This window comes from Jaculus jaculus, chromosome 3 (assembly GCF_020740685.1).
Source record: "Jaculus jaculus isolate mJacJac1 chromosome 3, mJacJac1.mat.Y.cur, whole genome shotgun sequence".
NCBI lineage: Eukaryota > Metazoa > Chordata > Mammalia > Rodentia > Dipodidae > Jaculus > Jaculus jaculus.
In genome coordinates this window covers 157309028-157336487 of record NC_059104.1, presented here as the reverse complement: position 1 = coordinate 157336487, position 27460 = coordinate 157309028, and the positions used below count along the sequence as shown (strand labels likewise).

The 27460-nt window shown below is 41.4% G+C and overlaps 1 protein-coding gene across 1 annotated transcript in view; it reads left to right on the top strand.

Annotated features, from left to right (window-relative positions):
• The first annotated feature begins 15829 nt into the window (after nt 1-15829).
• The window catches only part of Ccdc81 (coiled-coil domain containing 81), a 41856-nt gene continuing 30225 nt past the window's right edge, over nt 15830-27460 (top strand). The window contains exons 1-3 of the mRNA XM_004658266.2: nt 15830-16077; nt 22832-22893; nt 25504-25657. Coding sequence (XP_004658323.2) covers nt 16002-16077; nt 22832-22893; nt 25504-25657 — 292 coding nt within the window. The 5' untranslated portion in view covers nt 15830-16001. The remainder of the gene's footprint in view (nt 16078-22831; nt 22894-25503; nt 25658-27460) is intronic.

The window sequence follows — 27460 nt, the reverse complement described above, 5'->3', positions numbered from 1 at the left end:
ATTGCTGGCAGAAATCGCCCAACCAAGAGCAGCTTGTGGGAAAAAGGGGGTTTTATTTTGGCTTACAGACTCAAGGTAAAGCTCCATGATGGCAGGGGAAAATGATGGCATGGGCAGAGGGTGGACATCACCTCATCGCCAACATCAGGTCAACAACAGCAACAGGAAAGTGTGCCACTGGCAAGAGGAAACTGGCTATAATACTCATAAGCCCTGTCCCCCAAAATACACAGCCTCTAGGAGGCATTAATTCCCAATCTTCATCAGCTGGGAACCTAACATTCAGAACACCTAAATTTATGGGCTACCTCAATCAAACACACCCACAAGGACCCTTCAGTACCTTGCCTTATATACCTTCTTCTGGATATGCATGCCTGCCTGCCTTCCTTCCTCCCTTCTTTCCTTCTTCTTCCTTTTTTTTTTTTTTTGTTCTTTTGTTTTTGTTTCTGTTTCTTTGATTTTCAAGGTAGGGTTTCACTCTAGCCTTGGCTGACCTGGAATTCACTATGTACTGTCAGGCTGGCCTCGAACTCACAACCATCCTCCTACCTTTGCCTCCTGCGTGCCATTACACCCAACTTCCTCTCCTCTCCTTTCCTTTCCTTTCCTTTCCTTTCCTTTCCTTTCCTTTCCTTTCCTTTCCTTTCCTTTCCTTTCCTTTCCTTTCCTTTCCTTTCCTTTCCTTTCCTTTCCTTTCCTTTCCTTTTCCTTTCCTTTCCTTTCCTTCCCTTCCTTCCCTTCCCTTCCCTGCCCTTCCCTTCCCTTCCCTTCCCTTCCCTTCCCTTCCCTACCCTTCCCTTCCCTTCCCTTCCCTTCCTTCCCTTCCCTCCCTTCCCTCCCCTCCCCTCCCCTCCCCTCCCCTCCCCTCCCCTCCCCTCCCCTCCCCTCCCCTCCCCCTCCCCTCCCCTCCCTCCCCTTCCCTCCTTTCTTTCCTTCCTCCTGCCTTCCTTCTTCCTTCCTTCCTTCCTTCCTTCCTTCCTTCCTTCCTCCATCCTTCCTTCCTTCCTCCCTCCCTCCCTCCCTCCCTCCCTCCCTCTCTCTCTCTCTCTCTCTTTCTTTCTTTCTTTCTTTCTTTCTCTATTTCTAGTGTGTGTCTATGGAAGCAGTATGGTTGTGTGTGGTGTATGTATGTGTAATGTATGCACATATGTATGTAGTTGCATGTGCCCTCTGTGGATGTGTGTAGAGGACAAAATGAAACGTCAGCTATCCTCCTTTATCTCTCTTCTGTATTTGGTCCTTAAGTCTCTCACTGAGCCTGGATCTGCCTTTTTTTTTTTTTTTTTTTATGTTGTTGGTCAGCTGGCTGACCAAAGAGCTCCAGTGATTCTCATGTCCCCACCCTCCTCAGGACTGGAGTTACAGGTGTGCATGACACATCTGACGTATTTTTTTTATTATTATTTTTTCCTAGGTAGGGTCTTACTCTAGCCCAGGCTGACTTGGAATTCAGTTTCAGGGTGGCCTCCAACTCACAGTGATTCTCCTACCTTTGCCTCCCAAGTACTGGGTGGGATTAAAGGAATGTACCGCCATTCCCTGCTCCCAACATTTCTTGCTTGTGTGGCTGCCAATGATCAAACTGAGGTCCTCATGCTTGTGTGGCAGGCACTCTTACCCACTGAGCCATCTCCCCAGCAGAACCTCTATGAGTGATAGAGAATATAGGCTTCTCTTTTTTCTTTTCTCTTTCTCTCTTTTTTTTAATTTTTATTTAAAAAAAATTTTTTTTTAACTTTTATTTATTTGAAAGCGACAGACACAGAGAGAAAGACATAGAGGGAGAGAGAGAGAATGGGCGCGCCAGGGCTTCCAGCCTCTGCAAACGAACTCCAGACGCGTGCGCCCCCTTGTGCATCTGGCTAACGTGGGACCTGGGGAACTGAGCCTCGAACCGGGGTCCTTAGGCTTCACAGGCAAGCGCTTAACCGCTAAGCCATCTCTCCAGCCCATCTCTCTTTTTTTAATTGACAACTTCTATACTTACAGACAATAAGCCATATTTCCCTCCCCTCCCACTTTCCCCATCACAACTCTGTTCTCCATCATAAACCCTCCCTCTCTCCATTAGTCTCTCTTTTATTTTGATGTCATTGTCTTTTTCTCCTATTGTGAGGGTCTTGTGAGGGTATTGGTAGGCACTGTGAGGTTATGGATATTGAGGCCAATTTCTGTCTGGACAGTTGCATTGTAAGGAGTGGTGCCCTTCCTTTGGCTCTTACATTCTTTCTGTCACCTCTTCCACAACGGATCCTGAGCCATGGAGGGTGTGATAAGAGATGTGTTGGTGCTGGACACTCCTCTCTCACTTCTTCTCAGCATTATGTTGCCTTTTGGGTCATCCCAGTGGTCACCACCATCTGAAAAGAGAAGCTTCTCTAGCCAGAAGTGAGAGTAGCATTAATATATGAATATGAACATTAATACTTTCAGGGCAGTTTGGTGAGAATAATATATACATTTAGCCAGACAAAAGCAGGCTAAGCAGGCTTTATATCCCTGAAGCTCATGACCCCCCCTGCCATAGGTTTTTGATTAAGTTTTCAGTACCAGGCATCTATTCCCTCCCATAGAGCAGACCTCCAGTCCAATTAGAGAGCATTTGGTTTTCCCCAGAGCAGACATGCCACTATAACACTTGTTCAGTCATTTGGCCTGTTTGGCCAAACTTGAGGCTTCCAGTGTCCACTGTTTTTGCCACTGATGACTTCTGTCTCCCATGGGATGCATACAGTACAGCTTTTTCCAGCTTTCAGTTGGCTGGTCTACAGGGAGAAGGTTTCCAGCTCAGCACCAGCTTGATTTTTCAGTAACCTTACTGCCCAGGCATGTGAAATCTTCAGCAATAGGATCTTACCATCTGTTACTCATGGAAACCAAGGACCTTGGCAGTAGCCCATAATGCTTTGGAGGCAACAGGGACCTCCTTGGCCAACAACTCACTGGAAGGTATCCCATCCATGGCACTGAAAAATTTCTAGTAGCAATCTATAGCTTCTGATGTGTCATTATCCAAAGAAGTAGGCTTTCATATGTCTTATTCAGAATATCTTGAATTTTGATTGACCCTTCCCACACCCTTCTCTTACTCAGTTTCTTCCCCTGGCCTCACTTAGGCCATTCCACTCCCTGTAATTTGTTCTTCTTCATATATATATATCTCAACCCCTAAAGTTCTTCCTTCTCCTCTCTCCCCTATAGTCTTTTTCTAGCTTACTGGCCTCTACTATTGATTTTTGGTTCCAGCTCACACACAAGCCTAAGCATTTGTATCTAGGATCTACATATAAGAGAGAACATGTGATGTTTGGTTTTCTGGGTTACCTCACTTAGTATAATCATTTCCAGATCTATCCATTTTCCTGCAAATTTCATTTTTCTTTACTGCTGAATAGAACTCCATTGTGTAAATGTACCACATCCTTATTATCCATTCATCTATTGAGGGATATCTACTCTGGTTTCATTTCCCAGATGTTGTGAATAGAGCAGCAATAAACATGGTTGTGCAAGTATCTCTGAGGTGTTGAGAAGAGTCTTTAGGATGTATTCCTAGGAGTGCTGTAGCTGGATTATATGGCAAATCTATTTTTAGCTGTCTTTAGAGCCACCACACTGATTTCCATAATGGTGGTACCAGACTACATTTGATTTGCATATGCTGAACCATCCCTGTATTTCTGGGATAAAGCCTGGGATTATTGGATTCAATAATCTTTCTGATATAGTTTTATATTCTGTTTGCCAAGATTTTGTTGAGAATTTTTGCATCTATGTTCATGAGGGAGATTGGTTTATAATTTCCTGTTTTTTTCTTTTCTGTCTTTCTCTGGTTTTGGTAAAAGGCTGATACTGGCTTCATTCATATAAGGAGTTTGGTAGAATTCCTTCCTTTTCTATTTTATGGAAAAGTTTGAGAAGTAGCGGTTTTAGTTCTTCCTTGAAATTCTGGTAAAATTCACCAGTGAATCCATCTGGGCCTGGGAGTCTTTTTATAACTGCTTGGATATCCTTACTTGTTATAGGGCTATTTTATTGGTTTACCTCATCTTGATTTAATTTTGGTAGGTCATATGAATCAAAGAAGTCATCCATTTCTTTCAGATTTTCAAACTTAGAGGCATATATATTATTAAAGTATGTCCTTATGATTTTCTGAGTTTCTTTGCTATTTGTTGTAATGGTGCCTTTTTAATCTCTAATTTTATTAATTCGTGTCTCTCCTGTCTTTCTTTTGGTCAGATTTGCTAAGGGTTTATGAGTCATATTTATCCTTTCAAAGAACCAATTCTTTGGTTCATTGATTCTCTGGATTGATTTTTTGGCTTCTGATTCATTAATTTCTGCCCTCATCTTTATTATTTCTTCCCATCTACTAATCTTTGGTTTCTACTGTTCTTCTTTTTCCAAGGCCTTAAGGTGAACCATTCAATTGTTTATTTGTGAACTCTCTAACTTCTTAATATAGGCACTTAGAGTTATAAATTTCCCTCTTAGAGCTACCTTCATTTTGTCCCAAAGGTTTTGGTATGTTGTATTCTCATCATCATTTGATTCTATGAATTTATTGATTTCCCTTTTGATTTCTTCAATGACCAATTCATCATTCAGTAGTATATTGTTTAGACTCCATGAATTTTTGTATGCTCTGTACTTTTACTTGTTGCTGATTTGCAGTTTAATCCCATTGTGGTCAGATAGAGTACAAGGGATTATTTAACTTTTCCTGTATTGGTTAAGATTTGTTTTGTGTCACAATATATGGTCTATTATAGAGAATGTTCCATGTGCTGCTGAGAAAAATGTATATTCTTTCCATTCGTTCCATGACATCATTTAATCCAGATGTCTCTCTGTTTATTTTTTGCTAGGATGACCTGTCAATTGATTAGAGTGGGGTATTGGAGTCACCCAATACAATTGTGTTTGGTGTTATCTGTGACCTTAAGTCTAATAGTGTTTGTTTGATGAAACTGGGAGCCCCATGTAGGTGTATATACATTTAGGATTGTAATGTCCTCCTGCTGGAGTGTGCCTTTAATCAATATAAAGTGACCTCCTTTATCTCTCCTACTAATGTTGGTTTCAAGTCTATCCTGACAGATGTTAGGATAGCAACCTCTGCTTTTTTCCTAGGCACATTTACTTGAAATATCATTTTCCATCCTTTTACCCTAAGACAGTGTCTATCTTTTATTGAGAGATGAGTTTCCTGGAGGCAACAAATGGCAGGATCCTACCTTTTAATCCAGTCTGCAAGCCTGTGTCTTTTGGTTGGGGCATTGAGGCCATTGATATCAAAAGTTACTATTGAAAGGTATGTATTTATTCTCTCCATTCTTCTTGTTTTGTAGAGCTTCCTGTTTTCCCTTTACTTGTTGTTTTAACTGTTTGAGCGTGTTTTATGTTTTCCTATTTCCTCATGTGTATGTTTTGCTTTCTCTTCAACATGAAGGATTCCTTCAAGCATTTTCTGTAGAGCTGGCTTAGTTGTCATAAATTCTTTTGGTTTGTTTTTGTTATGGAATGTCCTTATTTCTCCATCAATTTGGAAATATAGCTTTGCAGGATAGATAAAGTAATCTTGGTTGACAGTTGTTATATTTTAGAACTTGGAATACATCATTCCAAGCCCTTCTGGCTTTTAAAGTTTGTGTTGAGTAATCTGCTGTTATTCTGATGGCTTGCTTTTGTAGGTAAGTTGCTTTTTCTCTCTAACTGCTTTCAATATATTTTCTTTGGTTTGTGTGTTTAATAGTTTAATTAAAACATGGCAAGGAGAGGTTCTTTCCAAGTTTTGTCTGTTTGGTGCCAAGTGTAACTCTTATATCCCAATCTAACCGCAGAAGTAATCCTAGGTGTTAAATTTGCCTTCTATTCAAGTATTATAGTTGGCTGGGTGGAACAATTTATTGGAAAATTATAAACTTCAACTGAACAATATGCACATTCAATAAAAACCAGCACAGAGTATGAAAGTGTAGGGATTAAAACAATCAGATAGTTTATGAAACCAAAATCCCTAATGGTGTGTGTTGCTCTATATCCTTAATCCTGTTAGATGGGGGGCTGAGAATTCTGTTCTAAATTGGTTTCTAGGTCATCCTGGATCTGACTCACACTCAGCCCCCAGTAATCACAGAAGCAAAAGACAAAGGCCCTATGAATCTGAAAGCATCAAAGGCAACAATAGGCAACTCCCAAATACAGCTTAATTGAGAATGGCAAAGCCAACCAAGACTATGAAACACATAACCTGCCCTGACACGGAAAGAGAGAGTGGCACTTCCCGTGCAGGCCCATGTACCTGCTTTTCTGTCAGTCGGCCTTGTTACCTTTTGGGGTGGCTTCAGATGTCATTAATGCTGAGTGCCCACCTCAATCCCTCTGTGTTGTGCTGTGAATCTGCTGCTCTGATCAGCTGTGCTGGATTCCCTGTTGCCGGGGGCTGAATATGTCCTCTGGAGGCTCATAGTCCTGATGGTTGGGGGACTGGACGGCAGAGTGCAGGAAGACTGGAATTGTACTACCCAGCTAGCCCCACACAGGTCCCTTTCAGCAGCTCCTTGGCTGGTCTCTGCTGTTTCCCCTTCAGTTGTCTTGACTTTGCAAGGAGGCTGATGAGGTTGGAAAATCCCTTTGTTTTGTCTCTGCTCCTGCAGCTCAGCACCAGGTGGGGGTGTGGGTCTTGTGGATCAGGGCTGCAAGTGCCTCAGTGGGATTCTGGCCATTTTCCTCCTTTCTGGTGGATCTTGGTCTCGCCTGCTTCTATGCTATGGCTAATAAAAACCTATACACCTTCACTTTTCAGAAGGAGAGTATATTTTGCTATGGTTTTGCTTAAATCCCTTGCTAGTCTGGTTTGGCATGGTTCCTATGCTGCCATCTTATCCGGAAGTCCGTTTTTTTTTTTCTGGTTTTGCAAGGTATGGTCCCACTCTAGCCCAGGCTGGCCAGAATTTCAATATGCAGCCTTAGGATGCCCTAAAACTCATGGTGATACTACCTCTGCCTCCCTAGTGGTGGGTTTAAAGGCATGTGCCATCACTCCTGGCTTTCTTTGAGGTAGGATCCCACTCTAGCCTATGCTAATCTGGAATTCATTATGTAGTCTCATGCTGACCTTGAAATCACAGCAATCCTCCAATCTTTGCTTCCCAAGTTGCTGTAATTAAAGACATGTGCTACCATGCCCAGCAGACTCTTTTTCTTTTCTAGAATATTTTTGTTAGAATATATTACTTATTTATAGTGTATTTCCTTACAGCATTTTTATACATGTACATAGTATTAGATTGTTTTTACTCCTGTTAGTCTCTCTTGTCAGTTTCCTGTTCCCACTCTTGCCAATGGCCTACCTTTCCCCTAGCTGCCCCTTCTACATATATATATATATATATTTGTGCATGACTCAGAGAATGTAGGATTTCTTTTTTTTAAGTTTTTATTAACATTTTCCATGATTATAAAAAAAAATCCCATGGTAATTCCCCCCCCCTACTTTCCCCTTTGAAATTCCATTCTCCATCATATTACCTCCCCATCACAATCATTGTACTTACATATATACAATATCAACCTATTACCTTCCTCCCTTCCTTTCTCTTCACTTTATATCTCCTTTTTAACTTACTGGCCTCTGCTACTAAGTATTTTCTGAGAATGTAGGATTTCTTATAGGCATAAGCCCTTATGAGGTTGTAGGTGCTGTTGAGTCATTAATGTCTGGTGTTGGTCTCTTTGACTGGTGCTGGGCCTGAAGTCAGCAGAACCAACATCTGTTGGCCATGGAATGGTGTGGAAAGAGCAAGGAAAAATTTGATTTGCCCAAATAATCAAACAATCACAAGAACAAAGGACAAATTTCAACTGCAATTTCTCTCTGTGCGGCCAACCTCAATGACATGCTGACCTTTGGCAGCACTATGTATCTTCCTGGTCTTGGATTTGGAGAATCAGAATGAGACTTGGCAGGAAGTCAGAGCTGCAGGCTAGTGGTACATGCCTACAGTGAGGTCACAGATCAGGCATGGTCCTGCAACTGTAGTCAGCGCCTAAAGCAGCTGTTGCTTTACTTCTTTTTAAAATAACTTTTTATTATTGACTTCCATAAGTATAGATAATAAACCATGATAATTCCCTCCTACCACCCCCATTTTCCCCTTCCCAGATATAAACTCCATTGAATTCATTCTTCTTTCCAATTAGTCTCTCTTCTATTTTACATCATCTTTTTTTTTTTTTTGGTTTTTCGAGGTAGGGTCTCACTCTGATCCAGACTGAAATTAACTATGTAGTCTCAGGGTGGCTCTGAGGTCTCAGCAATCCTACCTCTGCCTCCCGAGTGCTAGTATTAAAGGCGTGCACCACCACGCCCAGCTCCTACATCATCATTTTAAAAATTAATTTAAGAGAGGGAGAGAAAGAGGCAGATAGAGTGAGAGAGATAATTGATGTCATCATTTAAAAAATATTTATTTATTTATTTATTTGCAAGCAGACAGAGAGAATGGGTGTGCCAGGCCCTCCAGCCACTGTAAACAGACTCAAGATGCATGCACTACTGTGCATCTGGCTCTGTGTGGGTACTGAGGAATCAAATTCATGGTGTTAGGTTCTGCTGGCAAGTGCCTCAACTGCTGAGCCATCTCTCCAGCCCTGAGGTCATCAATTTTTTTCTCCTATAATGAAGGTGTTTGTATAGGTATTGTCAGGCACTGTGACATCATGAACATCAAGGCCATTTTGTGTCTGGAAGCAGTTCCACCCTTCCCTTGGCTCTTACATTCTTTTCTCCACCTCTTCCCCAATGGACCCAAACCTTGGAGGATGTGACAGAGATATCTAAGTGCTGAGGATTCCCCTGTCATTTCTTCTCAGTGCTATGGTGAGTTTTGAGTTACCCCAGTGGTCACGGTCATTTGAAAAGAGAAGTTTCTCTAACCAAAAGTGAGAGTAGCATAAATACATAGGCATAGCAAAAGTGTTTAGAGGGCACTTTGGTGGGCATAATATATTCACTTAGTCAGACAACAGTAGTTGTTACCCCCTTAATGTTTATGACCTCCCCAGACATAGGCTTTTGACTAGGTTTTCAGTACCAGACATGTACTTCCTTCCATGGAGTAAGCCTCCAGTCCAATTATCAAGCAGTTGTTTTCCTCCATAAAAGACTATTACACTGTTACCCCAGCTGACACATTTAGTCTGACTGGCCAGCCATAAGGCTTACAGAGTTAACTGCTGGTCAACACCACTGCTGACTTCTCCCTCTCAAAAGGCTGCATGCTGCATAGCTCTTTCCAACATTCTGATAGCTAGTCAACATGGAGGAGGTCTCCGGCTCAACTCTAGCTTGATTCCCCAGCGACCTGCAGCATATGTTGCTTAACTTATAGCCTCTGAAGTCCACATACATTTCTCTTTGTTACTGGATACCTAGGCCAGAATCCTAACCCTACAGCTCCCAACAAATAAGGTCCAGCTACTTGTCTAAAAGCCAAATGGGTGCTGGAAAGATGGCACTTACATTCAAAGCTTGCCCACCTGGATTTGATTCCCCAGTACTTGTGTAAATCCTGATGCACATGGGTGCATGCATCTGGAGTTCTTATATAGCAGAAAGAGGCCTTGGTGTGCCCATTTTCTCTCTCTCTCCCTTTGATAATAAATAAAATAAACCATATTCTCACCATTGCTTTTCAACATAGTACTTGAAGTTTTAGCTCAAACAAGAAGACAAGAGAAACAAATAATAGGAATACAAACTGATAAGGAAGAACTCAAACTAGCCCTATTTGCAGATGACATGATTTTATATATAAGCGACCTAAAAAATCCACCAAAAAATTTCTAAAAGTGATAAATTCTTTCAATAAAATGGCAGAATACAAAACCAATATACAAAAGCTGGCAGCCTTTCTATCACCTAAGATAAACATATGCAGAAGGACAGAAGTGACACTATCTTGTTTTCTTTTTAAAAAAATTTTTTTTGTTTATTTATTTATTTGAGAGCAACAGAGAGAAAGAGGCAGAGAGAAAGAGAGAGAAAGAGAGAGGGGGGGGGGGAAAGAGAGGGAGAGAAAGAATGGTCATGCCAGGGCCTCCAGCCACTGCAAACAAACTCCAGATGTGTGGTCCCCCTTGTGCATCTGGCTAACATGGGTCCTGGGGAATCAAGCCTCGAACTGGGGTCCTTAGGCTTCACAGGTAAATGCTTAACCACTAAGCCATCTCTCCAGCCCCCATCTTGTTTTCAACAGCGACACAAAAATTAAATACCTTGGAATATCACTAACCAACGTGAAAGACCTATACAATGAAAACATAAAAATACTGAGGAAGGAAAGTGAGGGGGGATAAGAGGAGATGGAAAGATCCCCATGCTCATGGATTGGAATAATTGTTATTGTGGAAATGGCCATCCTACCAAAAGTATTATATAGATCCAATGCAGTTCCAATAGAAAGTCCAGCAATGTTCTTCACAGAGATAGAAAAATTAGTCTCAAAATTCATATGGAGGAACAGAAGGCTTTTGATAGCCAAAAGTCCTCAACAAAATAAATATGTTTGGAGGGATCACCATATGTGATTTTAAGATATGCTACAAAGCCTTAATACCTAAAAGAGCATGATAGTGGCACAAAAATAGACATAGAGATCAATGGTATAGAGTAGAAGAATAATCTCTAAATCCAAGCAAATATAGCTACCTCATCTTTGACAAAGGGACCCAAGTTACACATCGGAGATAAGATAGCATCTTCAACAAACAGTACTGGAGAAAATGGACAATTGTACATAAAAGAATGAAATTAGACCCACTTCTCTCACCCTGCACAAAAGTCAACTCTAAATGCATTAAGGACCTCAATATAAGACCTGAAACTCTAAAATAACTAGAAGAACAAGCAAGAGAATACTCCATGATATAGATGTAGGGAAAGACTTCCTGAATAAGACCCAGGTAGCACAGGAAATTAGATCAACACTCAACTACTGGGACCTCTTGAAACTAAAGAGCTACTGTACAGACAAACAAACCATCAACAGTCAATAGACAATCCCCAGAATGGGAGAAAATCTTCACCAGCTTTATACCTCTGACAAAGGTCTAATACATAAAATTTACAAAGAACCCAAAAACTAAATAATAAGAATGGTGTAGAGAGGGCTGGAGAGATAGCTTAGTGGTTAAGTCACTTGCCTGCAAAGCCAAAGGACCCAGGTTAGATTCCCCAGGGCCCACATAAGCCAGATGCACCATGTGGCACATGCGTCTGGAGTTTGTTTGCAATGGCTGACAAATCAAATGAAAACAGGATAGGGATTTGATAGAGAATTCTCAAAGGAAGAAATGCAAACGGCCATTGCATATTTAAGATGTTTAACATCTTTAATCACCAGAGAAATGCATACCAAAACAACTCTGAGATTCCATCTCACTCCAGTCAGGATGCATTCATCAAAAAGTGGAATGACAGTAAATGCTGGAGAGTCTGTGGGGGAATATGAACCCCTGCCCACTGTTGGTAGGAGTGCAAATGTGTACAACCACTACAGAAATCAGCATGGAGATTACTTAAAATGATGAAAATAGATCCATCATTTGATCCAGCAATACCACTCCTGGGCATATACACTAAAGACTACTCTTTATGACAGAGATACCTGCTCAGCCATGTGTGTGGCTGCTCTGGTCACAATAGCTGAGAACTGGAATGAGCCCAGATACCCACCAACTGGTGAATGGATAATGAAGATGTGGTGCATATAAACCATAGCATTCTACTCAGTGGTAAGGAAAAATGAAACAATAAAATGGATGGTAAATGGATGGAGTTGGAAAAAAATCATTCTAAGCAAGGTCTTATAGGCAGTTAGGTGAGGGCAGATTATTGGGGGTGGGGAATCTTGGAGGGATAGGGGATAGAAAGGATGGGGAGGAAATTACACAAAAGTCAACACACCATGAACCAGTCCATAGAAATCCTAACCCTGAGTAGCATTTTACAAGCTATAACCCCCAACAAAGGGGGAGGGGGACAGTCCAGACAGAAGGTAGAAAAGCTTAACCTTCTTAAAACCATGGCATCTGGCTGGCAATTCCCCAGCCCAGAGTTGCATTGCCCCTCAGAGTGAGCTGTTAGCTAGAGAGACCCATGAGGTCCCCAAAACAATGTAGGCCATTGCCAGAATACTTGATTACCTTGCCAGAGCTAAAAGGTAAGACCCTATTGCTGAGGCCCCCATAGGCTGTGGCCACAGGATGTTGGAATACCATGCTGGAGAGGAAAGGGAAACTAGCTGCTTCCTGGCTAGCCCTCACGGCGCTGGAAAGCCCCATGGGAGCTGCTGGAGGAAAGTGATCACCAATGACTGAACAGGGGACCCTGCACACTATGAAATCAACCAGCCAGACGAGAAGTACATATTTGAGCAATAGTGGCATGCAGCCTCTGTGGGTAACCAACTGTTTTCTGGTTGGATATGAGGCCTACTCAAGGGAAAGAACTCATATCTGGTCCTGGAAACCAAGTCAGAATCCCATGGTCAGGAAACTCATACTTCAGAGGGAAGCCCCCAACTGCTCTCTGGAGGACAAGAGTGGGCTTATACACCAAAAATCTCTCAGATAACTTTACATACCCCTTTAACCTAAGCTGCTCTCAGTCTTGGTTGTAGAATCTGCTTTATTTTACACATGGCAGGGAATACAGAAGAGAGTGGAGATCCATTGATAATATAAGAATATAACTGAATGTCCACCATGAGACTTGCCACCTCGTCCACATATGCCAGGGCCCAGGAGGACTTTCACTGGAAATGACACCGTGAACGCTACTCTTACTGCTAGCCTGACAACCAGTTACAGGCTGATGGTGGCAGACATGATGGTCAAGCACAACCCATCGAAGCCGAAATCCAGAGGCTACGGAGAACCCATCACTAAATCAGACTGCCTACAGGCCTGCCATGGATCAGGGAACATTGCAGAAGAGGGGCAGAAAGATTGTAAGAGCCACAAAGTGGGTGGGGAATAATCCATAACCCCACAGAGGAGGGCCCAGGAAAAGGGGTACAAGGGAGAGGGAATGGAAGAGTATATAATCTTAAAAAAAAAAAAAAGCCAAATGGCCCCGAGACAGTGTTTACAATCCACCCGCCCCACCTCTGCCAGAGACTGATTGAGGCCTTCAGGATCCCACAGTGACTACCACTAACCTCACTGAGGAAGGCCTTCAGTGGATTGGAGTAGAGGAGATGGAATAGAAGAATATAACTTTTTATAAACAATAAAATAAAGGCCCAGCATGGTGGCGCACACTTTTAATCCCAGCACTCAGGAGGCAGAGGTAGGAGGGTTGCCATAAATTCAAGGTCACCCTGAGACTACATAGTAAATTCCAGGTCAGCCTGGGCTAGAGCAACACCCTACCTTAAAAACAAAACAGAACTTAAAATAAAAATAAAATAAGCCAGGTGTGGTAGCACATGCCTTAGTCCCAGCACTCAGGAGGCAGAGGTAGGAGGATTGCTGTGAATTTGAGGCCAGCCTGGAACTACAGAGTGAGTTCCAGGTCAGCCTGTGCTAGAGTGAGACCCTACCTCAAACAAAACAAACAAACAAACAAACAAACAAAAAACAAACAACAACAAAACCCCACAAAACACAAAATAAAATAAAATTTAACTTTAAAAAAGCCAAAATGGAAGAGTCATGGTGAAAACCAGGAAAGGAACTTTAATCAGTACAGCTATAGCAGGAAGACTGAGGGAAGAAGCCCTTAACTGGTCTTCCAGGAACTGACAGGAGCTCCTAGATTATATAGAAAAGACAGGAGGAGGAGGCCAGACTTGTACATAGTGAGTCACTTTGGTCAAACTATAGTCAGGGGGCTGGAGAGATGGCTTAGCAGTTAAGGCACTTGCCTTTGAAGCCTAAGGACCCAGGATCAATTAATTACCCAGTACCCATGTAAGCCAGATGTACAAAGTGGCACACGTATTTGGAGATCTTTTGCAGTGGCTAGAGGCCCTGGCATGCTCATTCTCTACCTCCTTCTTTTTCTTACTCTCAAATAAATAAACTAAAATTTAATTTAAAAAACATTATAAAAAAACCATAGGAAGGGGCTGGAGAGATGGCTTGGTGGTTAAGCACTTGCCTGTGAAGCCTAAGGAACCCAGTTCGAGGCTCGATTCCCCAGGATGGTTTTATGGGGAATCGACCCCTGGGTCTTCAAGCTTTGCAAGCAACTGTCTTTTACCCCTAAACCATCTCTCCAGCCCTAAGATAGTTTCTTTTAAGCAACATTTTAATCTTTACTGATAATAGTTATAGGTTACACTGTGATCATTTGATACATATATACAGCATACACTGATCAAATCAGGGTAATGAGCATTTCCATTTCCTTAAACGTTTATTGCGTCTTTGTGTTAGCAAGCTCTTTTCTTCTAGTTCTTTATATAATATATAATTGTAAGCTACTCCACCTGCTGGTTACTTTTTTTTACCTAACTGTATTTTGTTACCCTTTCCCCAAGCCACCCATGTAGAGCAGGCGGAGGGGGCATTCAGTGGAAGGAGACCGTGATGCACACGCGCGCACACACACACACAAACACACACAAAATAATAAGCTGTGGTTTATTCACACCAGGAAATATGCAACAGTGAAAATAAGGAAAACCCCACCACAGAGACCATGGCTGGCTCACAATGATGTGACTGAGCTGGGTCTGTGCTGTACAATTTCAAACACTGGCAAGAGGAATGCCAAGTATTCCCTGGGATAATGGTTGAGATAATGGAGGGCAAAAGAAGTGTGCCTTGTTTCTTGGGCTGGATGGGGTTTAGTGGGTATGTTCACTTGATGTTATTATCAGAAGGGGACGACTTGAACATAATCCTGCAGGGAGAGGTTTTTTCCACATATAGGGAAGGGAAACAATTATTTTTTAAAAATCCTAGTGCTTTGCAATACTGTCTACCAGATACAAAGAGGCTGTGGTGTTCATGACCTCACAGTGGCTGATGCTACCTATTCAAGATCTGCATCATAAGAGGGGAAAATGATGACATCAGAATAGAAAGAAGAGAGTCTAGTTGGAAAGAAGGGATTCAGCAGAAGCAGGATTCAAGAGGGGAAAGGGAGGGTGGTGGGAGGGGATCATGATCTTGGTATATCATTGTCTATATGCATGGAGGCTGTAAATAAAAAGCTTCAAAAGATTACCTCTTTACTTCTCAATTCCATAGCCCTCCATTCCTAAAAGGGGAAGCCGGAGGAAAACAAACACAGCAAAGAAACAAATTCCAGCTGGGAACTCAGACCCTCAATGCAAAAGGCATCACAGCCTTGTCCAAGGTGATTACAAACCAACCAACCAACCAACCAACCAACCAACCAACCAACCAACCAACCAACCAACCAACCAACTCTGACCACTTTAAACAGCAAGTTCTTTGCTGCCCCCAGGGAAAGAGGAGGGAAACAAACATTACTCCTCAATCTTGCTGCTTCAGGTTTAGGAATTACCTGGTTTACCCTAACCGCGGGCTCCTCTGAGGGGGCGGGGCTGAATCCCAGCAAGGAGGCCCTAGCAACAGCGGGCCTTTGTCGCGTCCTAGCAACACACCCTGCCCTGCTTCCGCGGCCGTCTCTGCCCAGTGCCTCTCGGGCCCACCCTGTTGCCTGCGCCCCTGGTGGTGCGGGTGGGCCCGGAACACTCTTGGACAGCTCTTTGGAAAGCTGCGGTGGGATCTGGTTGTTCAAGAGCCAGATCAAGAGGGAAGGGACAGCGAAAAAGAATGTTTTAAGAATAATGATATTAATAATAAAAATCAGAGGTTTTGAAATTTTTATTTTAAAAGCACATCCCAAATTCTGAGGATAGGGGCCTTAGAGGTGAGGAAATCACTTCAGAGCAAACTCCATATAGGAAAGTAAAAGACGAGGACCTACCGCAGAGTCAACGGGACAGAAGATGAACAACATCGTCCCAGTTATGCAGGACATGGGCAGGCAGGTGCTGCCCACGCTGCCCTCGCTGAGCCAGGAGGGTAAGTGACTCGGGATGGGGCTTTGGGACTGGACCTTTCTCTGCGTTTGGCGTGATGCAGTGAGGACCTGAACCTGGCCTGGAGTGGCTTGTTGCCTTGGCTAATTACATTAGCCAGGTTGGATGTTCAGGGAGTTTCTTGAGCCAGCTCTGGGTTGTTAATCAAAGGTTTTAAATCATATTTGTGGGCTGGAGCGGTTAACCCCTTGCCTGTGAAGCCTAAGGACCCCGGTTCGAGGCTCGGATCCCCAGGTCCCACGTTAGCCAGATGCACAAGGGGGCGCACGCGTCTGGAGTTCGTTTGCAGAGGCTGGAAGCCCTGGCACGCCCATTCTCTATCTCTCCCTCTATGTCTTTCTCTCTGTGTCTGTCGCTCTCAAATAAATAAATAAAAAATGAACAACAAAAAATTAAATCATATTCGTTTCCTGACTAGTACAGTGCTTAATAAATGGTAGCTAAACACAACCATCCCTCCCCCACCCAGAAGGGCAGGTGCAAGCCCTTGTAACACCCGTGACAAGCAGCCATACAACACTCTAAAAGGCTCTTCATCAGAAATGAGGCAAGGGCACAGGTGCTTTTGTTCCTGACATCCTGTAGCTGTGTAAAGGAACTGAGGTGATCATGAAGTGATACTTGGTATGTGTTTGCCAGGAGGCCTAGCAAACATCACAGAAAGCTCACTAGGCTTAGTAACAAGACACAAGCTGTTTTTAGCATAGTCTCTGGGAGAGTCACCCCAAAGTGGACCTTGAGATCTGTCTGCAAGCGATAGGATCATTCTGAAGAAAGGTGCTCTAGAAATGCAAGCTCTTCTTATTTATCAAGCCGTCGTAAATTATGAGGTTGTTTACCAATCACCAAATGAGTTTAGGAGACAAAGCAGACAGGAATGAGTGCTGTTCCCTTCTCTTCTCCAGCATCACTCCTAATTTTTCCTCTCAAAACCTTCTAATAGGGGAATAAATGGTTTCATGGATTAAAAATATTATTTTTTCCAAGCCCTTCATGGTGCACACCTTTAATCCTAGCACTTGGGAGGCAGAGGTAGGAGGATTGCTATGATGTTGAGGTCACCCTCAGACTATATAGTGAATTCCTGGTCAGCCTGGGCTAGAGTGAGACCTTGTAAAAAATTACTTTAAAAATTATTTTCCCAGCCAGGCATGGTGGCGCATGCCTTTAATCCCAACACTCGGGAGGCAGAAGTAGGAGGGTTGCCATGAGTTCAAGGCCACCCTGAGACTCCATAGTGAATTCCAGGTCAGTCTGGGCCAGAGTGAGACCCTACCTTGAAAAACCAAAAAAAAAAAAAAAAAAAAAAAATTTTTCCCAACTGGATATGGTTGACACACATCTTTAATCCCAGCACTTGGGAGGCAGAGGTAGGAGGATTGCCTTGAGTGAGTTCGAAGCCAGCCTGAGACTACATAATGAATTCCAGGCCAGCCTGAGCTAGACTAAGACCCTACCTAAAAAAAAAAAAAAAAAAAGCTTTCCCATTGTGTATGTACATGTGTATCCTAAGTGCTGCAATTAAAGGTGTACGTACCACACTTGGCTTGTCTTAGAGATTTGTTCCTTCCAAATTGTCATGTAGTTGAGTAGCATAGTCTGTGGCCTTTGCAGATTGAGTTCTTTTGTTCTGTAATATACATTCACATTTCCTCCTGTCATTTCAAGACTTGATAGCTCATTTCTTTTTAGTGCTGAATAATATTTTTATTACATAAATGTACTGCAGTTCATTTATCAGTTTGCCTATTGAAGGACAGGTTAAGGGCTGAGGAGATGGCTCAGCAGCTAAGGAGCTTGCCTGGAGGACAGCTTAGTTGCTGCCAAGTTTTTGGTAATGATGAATAAAGGTGATAGAAACATCTGTGTGTGAATGTAAACTTTTCAATTCACAGATATAAATAGCAAGGCACATGCTCAGGAAGTTCTATAGTAGCAGGTTGCGAAACTGGCCAGCTGACTTCCAAAGGACACTACTACCTTCTTCCATGTCACCAGCTTTCAAACTTTAGTCTATCCCTTAGAATTGATTTACAGACTCTCTCAGCCTTCTGCCACACCTTGGAAAAACTCCAACATTTAATGGCTGGGATTGAAAACGAGAGCCTGCAAAGGAGACTAAAAAAAATGTGAAAGATAGGAAAAAACAGTATAATAAAAGCCAGTGGAGAACTGCTTAATAGAGGGAGTATTTGATAATGTCAGATCAGACCTGGTGGATTTCATACCAGAAGTGATAAGATTCCAACATGCTTGATGAGTTTATCGACCAGAGAGCACTGCTAACTTCAGCAAGGGCTTCAATGCATGACCCAGAAGCTGAAGACTGTTTGTTAACTTCCACAAATGGCCCATTGTAAAGAAGTCGATAAATTCCAGTCCTCAGCAAAACACGTAAACGAACTGTCATCATTTGTATATGTTCATTGTTGCATATGTCTTCTGCTTCTGTATTTCACCAAAGTTCAATATTATGCAATGGTCATGCTTAGAGCGCCCTGTTATCATCATAGAGATGTAAATGAGATGGGATTGTTGGATGCATGGAGGCAGGAGGACCACAGGGCTACACAGCACACAGAGGACATGCTCCAGAATGTCTCTTTGTCAAATCACCCTTTGCTGTTCTGTTCTGGCTTATATCAATATTTTAATTTTTGAAGATGAGCACTATCGACCAGGGGACTTATATTTTTCATATTTATTTCTGTTTCAAGCATACTGTTTTATAATTCATACAATAGACATGGTCTTTTTTCATAATAGTCATCTATGATACAGGATTCTTGCTACTTGGGATTGTTTTAAACATATTATTATGAATTTTAGGATTTGCATTGAAATGAAAATTTTCCTATTTGTGTCTCCAATCTTAAGGACAATAGTTCGCCCAGTGTTCCCATTTTATGTGTAAGGAAGTCATAACTCCATCCTAATATTATCAGGATGTTCTTTATATGAAGGGTCTTAGATTGGAAGTCCAAGGGGAAAAAAAATTAACTCCTTTTGGATCTATAAAAAGGGAAGGATTCAGGAACAAAGAAGGTTGAACTGAACATAGAAGATGTAGATATGGTGTTGCATTTTCCTTCTCATCGCTGGGAAAACACCCAACCAGAAATAGCTTATGGGAGGCTTGCTTACAGATTCCAGGGGAAGCTCCGTCATGGCAGGAGTTGGCTCACTTCTCATACATCCTGTTGCAGTCAGGTTTGCATTGCTGGTAGAAATCAGCCAACCAAGAGCAGCTTGTGGGGGAAAAAATAGGTTTATTTTGGCTTACAGGCTCGAGGGGGAAGCTCCATGGTGGCAGGGAAAACAATGGCATGAGCAGAGGGTGGACATCACTCCCCGGCCAACATAAAGTGGACAATAGCAACAGGAGAGTGTGCCAAACACGGGCAAGAGAAGACTTATAAGCCTGCCCCAACAATACACTGCCTCCAGGAGTTTCCGACTCCCAAATCTCCATCAGCTGGGAATCTAGCATTCAGAATACCTAACTTTATGGGAGACACTGGAATCAAACCACCACACATCCATAGCAGAGAGAGGGAGTGAAAAGCCAGAGCTCACACTGGCTCGCTAATACACCTCTTAGGGCTAGATGCAAGAACCACCCCAGTGACACCTCCTCCAGGAGGGCTCTGCCTGCTGAAGTCTAAGTAGAAAGCTTAATTCTAATAATAAATACCTAAGGCTATGGGGACATTATGTTCAAACCACCACAGGAGGTTAGTTCTTTATAATAATGATTCTTGGTGTTTCAGTTTTTGATTAAATAATGACCCATGCTTCCCAAGAACACCACTTATAAAAGTAGCATATTATTTGAATTGCTTTTATAGATGTGATTACAATTATTTTCACTTTGAGATTTAGCACTACCTTCTCTAAAACTTGAACTGTCAGATTGATTAGAAATTATAATGTGTAGTGTTTGCAAACTGTTTTGCTGGAACTGCAGGTGCCTAAAAAGAGGAATGAGGACTATGGGTTCTTTTTTTCTCCAGTAGGAAATAGCAAATTTCAGACTAAATAATTAAATCAATCCACCTTAACATAATGCTGCCCATTACATTTTATTAGGTAAATCACAGACAGACTTCAATACATCATCCACATGAAGAAAGACCATTCTCAAATTTCCAATTAACTTCAGCCAGGTCTTTTCATTAGAGTTTGATTACAAACCACCCAGTTTCTCCTATCCCTAGTTAAATTGTTTTCTCCTCAAGGTAGATAATTTTCCTGAAACATGATCTGCATGTGATATTTAGGTGAAAGATTTTTAGTCACTAACAATTTTGACTGAATAACCTTGAAAATTCTCCATGTAAATGTTGATAGTGAGATTTTAATTAGTGAATTAGTGACATTTATGGTGACAATGAAAATGTTAACTCAGTGTACAGTTGGAGATTAGTTGAAAGACCTTAATCCTTAGCAGCAAATCCTCTGAGTTGAGGGGTGGGAAGGGCTGGGTCTGCTGTAGAGTGGTGCAGAATGGAGAAAATGCCTGATTACAGAAACTACACATCTCATGTGGGCAGCATCTGGGCCTTGTGCTGACCATGCATGCTACCCTAGCTATACTGGTTGTGATTTTTCATCATCCAACTTGTTTCCAGATGAGAATAATTGCTACTTCTCATCCAGCAAATTGGCCTCTTTCCTGGCATATTAATAAGAATATTTATAACCCTGATATATCAGAATTACAAGACTGCTGTCTTCCTGCTTCAGCTGGTGGTTTAAATCATCAGGGGAGAATAATACCAATAAATCAAAGCTTTCAATGTAGGGGAAATAATTATCTTTTTGTTGGTAGCTTCATCTATGTCCCAAAGTGGCAACCTAGGGGATGTCACCTTTCTTGATCTTTTATTTTGAGGAAAAAAAACTTAACACTTTTTAATCTCTAAGAGTTCCTAAATTTGAAATTTTACTTTTTTAATTTAGTTTTTGTTTTTTTGAGGTAGGGTTTCAATCTAGCCCAGGCTGTCCTGGAATTCACTATGTAGTCTCAGGGTGGCCTTGAACTCATGGTGACCCTCCTACCTCTGCCTCCTGAGTGCTGGGATTAAAGACGTGTGCCACCACACCCGGCTCTAATTGGAAATTTTAAATAACATCTGATCAGACTTGGAATGGAGAAGTCATTACAGATGTAATTTTCTCTGATGCTAAATATCAGTCACACCTGTGTTATATAACATCTTGGTAGATAACCATACTTATTGGTGATGGCCTATTTTCTACCAGATTTTGGAGGCAGAGCATGGGGAACACAACTGAGAACAAGAAACTAAACACAGAGGTCCATTCTGATCAAAGTCGAAATGCAAATTGTCTGTATTAATTCAAAGGAAAGCCCCTAAAGGCCCCACCCCTAGTCATGATTTTAAAAATTACTATTGTAGATATGTTAGTGTATTTGTTATTTCCAGAACACAACAGACTAGAAGCTGTAATCCTGCAGAGCAATAGCGGCAGGGAGAAGGGACACCTGGTAGTCTAACCATGAAAACTGAAAATGAAAAACATAGTTGAGAATTATAAACATAGTGACAGTGACTATAAAGGGCAGTCTTTCATGTCTAAGCAGTCCTTAGCCTTATTCATGTGTCATGGAAAGATATAAGATTGAATGATTATATTAATCAGATGGCATAAACACTATAAATTGTTGTCAAATGAGTCACTAAGAAAAACATTATAGTTGGTTAACCCTCCATTTGTTAAAGAAAATGTGTGAATGGGTTTTCTTTATTTTACAAGGTTTTCTTTAAAATTTCTTTAAAATATTGTTGCTGTTATTAAAATAACATCTTGGGACTGGAGAGATGTCTCAGAGGTCAAAGGTGCTGGCTTGCAAAACTTGATGGCCTGGGTTTGATTTCCCAGTAACTATGTAAAGCCAGATGTACAAAATGGCACATGTATCTGGAGTTTGTTTGCAATAGGAAGAGGCCCTGGTATGTCCATATGCTCTCATTTTCACTGTCAAATAAATTAATAAATAAATAAAATTTAAACATCTTTATTTTTGTATTCATATGTGTATGTATGCATGTTTATATGCCTGTGGGCGCATGTGTGTGTGAGTGTGTGTGGAGGCCAAATGCCAATGGTGGGCATCTGAATCTAGAGCTCACTGATTAGCTAGACCACCCAGCCAGCAATCCCTAGGGATCCTGCTGTCCCCAGCTCTAGCCCCATGCTGTCGTGCCCAACTTTTAAAAACAATATGTTTATTAATTTACTTGATATGAGAGACAGAGAGAGAGAGAATAGGCATGCCAGGGCCTCCTGCCGCATACTCCAGACTCATACAGCACTCATCTGGCTTCACATGGGTACTGGAGACTCAAACCTGGGCCACCAGGCTTTGCAAAGAAGTGCCTTTAATTGCTGAGCCCTCTCTCCAGCTCTATGCCCAGCTTTTAGCTCGGTTCTGGGGCTCTGCACTCAGGTCCTCATGCTTGCATGACAAGCACTTTCACCACTGAGTCGTCTCCCAGTCCCCCGTATTACAACTTTGGAATTTAGAGCGATAAGCTTCAGTTACTGGGGAAATTAACTTTTGGGAATGATTTGTTTTTCTGTTAATTCTACCCAAATTGGGTGTTGCTATCATTTAATTGTGCATTTTGCATTTACATTTTACCTATTAGCGCAAAAATAATATTTTATGGGTGTTCACATAAGTTATTTCGGTTTCATTTGAATTTCAGAAGTCTCTATTATCTGGGGGAATGTTTCAGAGTTTGTGGAACGGCAGCTAAACCTGCACAAGGTAGGCTTTATACTCTAATTTTATTTTTATTTTTAAAAATATTTTATGTTATTTATTTATTTGAGAGAGAGAGAGTGAGAGAGAGGGAGAGGGAGAGAGAGAGAGAGAGGAACAGATGCAGAGTATATGAGAGACAATGGGTGTACCAGGGCTTCTACTCTGCAAACAAACTCCAGATGCGTGTACTCCTTTGTGCATCTGGCTTATGTGGGTCTTGGGAAATTGAACCTGGGTCTTTTGGCTTTGCAGGCAAGTGTCTTAACCACTAAGCCATCTCTCCAGCCCCTATACTCTAATTTTAACACAAGAATTCAGAGGCTTTTCTTTCTTGCATAGTCTTGTCTAATTTTGCCGTGAGTTGTACAGTAGACTTTTGAGACACTCATTTTTGCTCTTACTCCTGTGTTCCACGTAAGACTTGTGGATAGAAGGCTTGGCAATCTGGATTTCAGCCTTAGATGATAAAGTAGTAAATTTTGCTCATCTAATGATATGAAGTGCAGTCTTGCTCAGCCCAGCTTTGTGTGAAGAAATGAGATGTGCTCTTTGTGTATGACCTGATAGTACTTGGCACAGCTGTGGGCATTTTGTCAATTTGCTGGGAATGAATTTTCATCAAAATATGTAAATATAAGAATTAAATTCAGGGCTGGAGAGATTGCTTAGCAGTTAAGGCACTTGCTTATGAAGCCTAAGGATGCAGGTTTGATTCCCCAGTGTCCCCATAAGCCAGGTGCACAAGTTGGCATGTGCATCTGGAGTTCGTTTGCAGTGGCTGGAGGCCCTCATATGCCCATTCTCTCTATATAGCTGCCTCTTTCCCCCTCTCAAATAAATAAATAAAATATTTAACATAATGTTCTTAAATTCAGCTAGTCAGAAATAAGAAACTTTGCATCTGGTTGGACTATTTTTTTTTTTTTTTGACAAGTCTTGAGTTTGGATATCGTAGACTTAGGTAAGAATTTTGGAGGATCTTGAAGGGAGTTAGATGCTTGTGAGCCTTTTACACACCACTCAGAGGTCCCACTCAAAGAGCCTGTAGGTTGAGTTAACTTTTCATTTTGTCTCATTGACTCATTGTCTCATTAACTCATTTTGTCTGACTTGAGAATTTGAAAGTTAATGACCAATTAAAATTGGGAAAGTTTATGTTTGCATTTTCTCTCCTTAAAGAAAAAATCAGCAGTTCTGATAACAGTGGACTTCATTCCTGAATGTGTCTCTTGACTGGAGCCCATGCTGGTTCTCCTCTTTGGTTGTAGCATGCACTCCTTATTCACCCTCTCACTGGCTTTCTTCATTCCTTGCATTCTTTTGAATTTTTATTTTTGGCTAATGTAGGCTTTGGAGTTTTCAACCCTTGATTGTAGATGTGTCTAACCAGTGACTCATGGGCCACATGCATCCCAAGATAGGTATGATTGTGGCCCAACACACTTGTAAATGACAATGTCATGTTTCAATGCCTGAAGTTTGGATACTCCTGCTGGGGAGTCATACATCACAACAGAGACCAAGTTTGAGAGCAAAAACATAATTTTATCTATCAACCAAGATGAAAGCAGGACATGTTTGAGGTGCTGGTTTGTCTGATTTCACTTCGTTTCTATTTATTCAACTTTTAAGATAGAATACAAAATATTAAGCTGGGTGTGGTGGCACACACCTTTAATCACAGCACTTGGGAAGCAGAGGTAAGAGAATCACTGTTAGTTCGAGACCACTCTGAGACTACATAGTAAATTCCAGGTCAGCCTGAGCTAGAGTGAGACTCTACCTTGAAAAGAAAATTGTGCTATATTATGACACTTTCATACACATATATTATTGCATTTTGCTCATTTTCACCTCCCCCCCTCCCATCTTTCTTCACTGGTGGGTTGTCTGATGTTAAGTGGGACATATATAGGAGAATGAGAAAACAAAGATCATTATACCCTCTTAAATAGAAAACAGTTAAAATTTGCAATACCATATAATTTAGGACAAGTATAATCTTTGTCACAGTTTTTTTTTTAAATTATTTATTCATTTATTTGAGAGTGACAGACACAGAGAGAAAGACAGATAGAGGGAGAGAGAGAGAGTGGGCGCGCCAGGGCTTCCAGCCTCTGCAAACGAACTCCAGACCCGTGCGCCCCCTTGTGCATCTGGCTAACGTGGGACCTGGGGAACTGAGCCTCGAACCGGGGTCCTTAGGCTTCACAGGCAAGCGCTTAACCGCTAAGCCATCTCTCCAGCCCTTTGTCACAGATTTTTAAAAAGGCAAATTTTAATAGAAATGTTTAGCTATAATAATTTATGAGATTATTGAATTTTTAAGGCCTAACTAAATTCTCTCCACTTTTTTCTTTTTTCTTTTTTGGTTTTTCGAGGTAGTATCTCACTCTGGCTCAGGCTGACCTCAAATTCATGACGTCTTCTCAGGGTGGCCTTGAACTCTCAGCGATCCTCCTACCCCTGCCTCCCAAGTGCTGGGATTAAAGGCATGCACCACCATGCCCAGCCTACTTTTTATTTTTTTAATAATAGGATGAAGGTTATTTTTCCTTACTCCTTCAATGACCTGTTTATTGCTCTGTTTTGTTTTTTATTTTTTCCTTTCAGGGGGTCCAGATTTCAGGACTTGGAACTTTCACTTTCACAAGACAAAATCTCGAGGTGGGAAACAAGTTTGTTCTAGTCCAGAGACCTGTGTTTATCATGGCGGAGAAGTTAGTACAGACCCATGGACTCAAACAAAACAAAGTCTATTCTCCTGGTAAATCATTTTAACACTTGAGAATCTGCCAGAATGTTACTGGCCTGTGTATAAAGCTTTGCCAGCATTCTGCTCTTCTCTGGTTTAAGGAACTCATGTTTTATATGATACCTTTGCAGAAGGAAGGACCAGGGTGGAAAAATAATAGTCTTCCTGAAGATCAATTTTTAAAATATACTTTATTTATTTATTTGAGAGATAGAGAGAGGGGGAAGGAGAGAGAAAAGGAGAGAACGAGCACACCAAGGCCTCCAGACACTGAAGACAAACTCCAGATGCATGTGCCCCCTTGTACATCTATCTGGCTTATGTGGTTCCTAGAGAGTTGAACCGGGATCCTTTGGCTTTGCAGGCAAATGCCTTAACCACTAAGCCATCTCTCCAGCCCCTGAAGATCATTTAAAAAAATATATTTTATTTATTTATTTTGACAAAAAGAGAAAGAGAGAGTAAGAAAGAGAATGGGCATTCCAGGTCCTCTAGCATTGCAAACAAACTCCAGATACATGCACCATCATGTGCATCTGCCTTACGTGGTTTCTGGTGAATCAAACCTGGGTCCTTAGGCTTCCTAGGCAAGTTCCTTAATCACTAAGCCATCTCTTCAGCCCTGAAGATCATTTTTAAACACAGTAATTTAAGAGATATCAATGTATTATAAAGCCAAAGTCAGGTAAAAGCCATGCCATAGAGTTGAAGGCTCATTCTCATATTTCAGATACTAAGATAATAAAAATAGCTAGAGGAGCTGGAGAGATGGCTTAGTGGTTAAAGCATTTGCCTGTAAAACCTATGGGCCCAAATTCAACTCCCCAGTTCCCATGTAAACCAAATGTATAAAGTGGTGCATACATCTGGAATTTGTTTGCAGAGTGGCTAGAGGCCCTGGCATGCCAATTCTCTCTTTATCTGCTTCTCTCTCTCTCTTTCTTTCTTTCTCTCTCAAATAAATAAATAAAACAAAGAATAAAATAGAATAAAAATAGCTCAAGAAAAGAGAAATTTAATTCAAGGTTTCTGTATGGACAATGAAAAAGATAACTAAATGTTAACTATGAGAAAGATAAATGCATTCATATCATATATAACCTAAATTATTACAGTTTAACAGAAGGTCAGTAATTCCATGCCTTAATAGGAGAAAAAAATGATGACATCAAAACAGAAGAGAGACTAATTGGAAAGAAAAAGGAATTCAATGGAGGAGGATTTGGGAGAGGAAAAGGAGGGGGGTAGGATGGAATTATGACCATGGTATATTGTTTATATTTATGGAAGTTGTCAATAAAAAAGATGATGAAATGTAAAAAAATAAACTCATGCTTAATGCATATCATATATATCTTTCTTATACCCTAAAACCAAACTAACCTTCTCCCTCCCTCTCTGGTTCCTTCCCTCCCTCCCTTCCTTTCTCTCTTCCTTTTGTAAATATTTATTGAGGGCCAACCCTATAGGCTCTTGAGCTATACTGATAAGAAAAACAAGCATGGCCCCGTCATAGGATGTTTAAATTTAGCTTTGTAGGCTTCATGATGCCTGTTTTGGTCAAAGAACAGATGGATGTTCATCCCATTAACTGCCATAGCCAAGGAAAGGGAAAGGCAGGTGTTTGGGGATCACATAATGAATTTGGTTTTGGACATGTAAATTTGTTATTCTTCTAGGGATATATAGGTAACGGTGATCCCTGAGCTTAGGAGAGAGATGAATGTTCTAGAGATCTAGATTTGAATAAATTTACCCAGAAGGGGATATAAAGTAAACAAAAGCAGATAAGGACAGAATCGTATGAACCCTCCA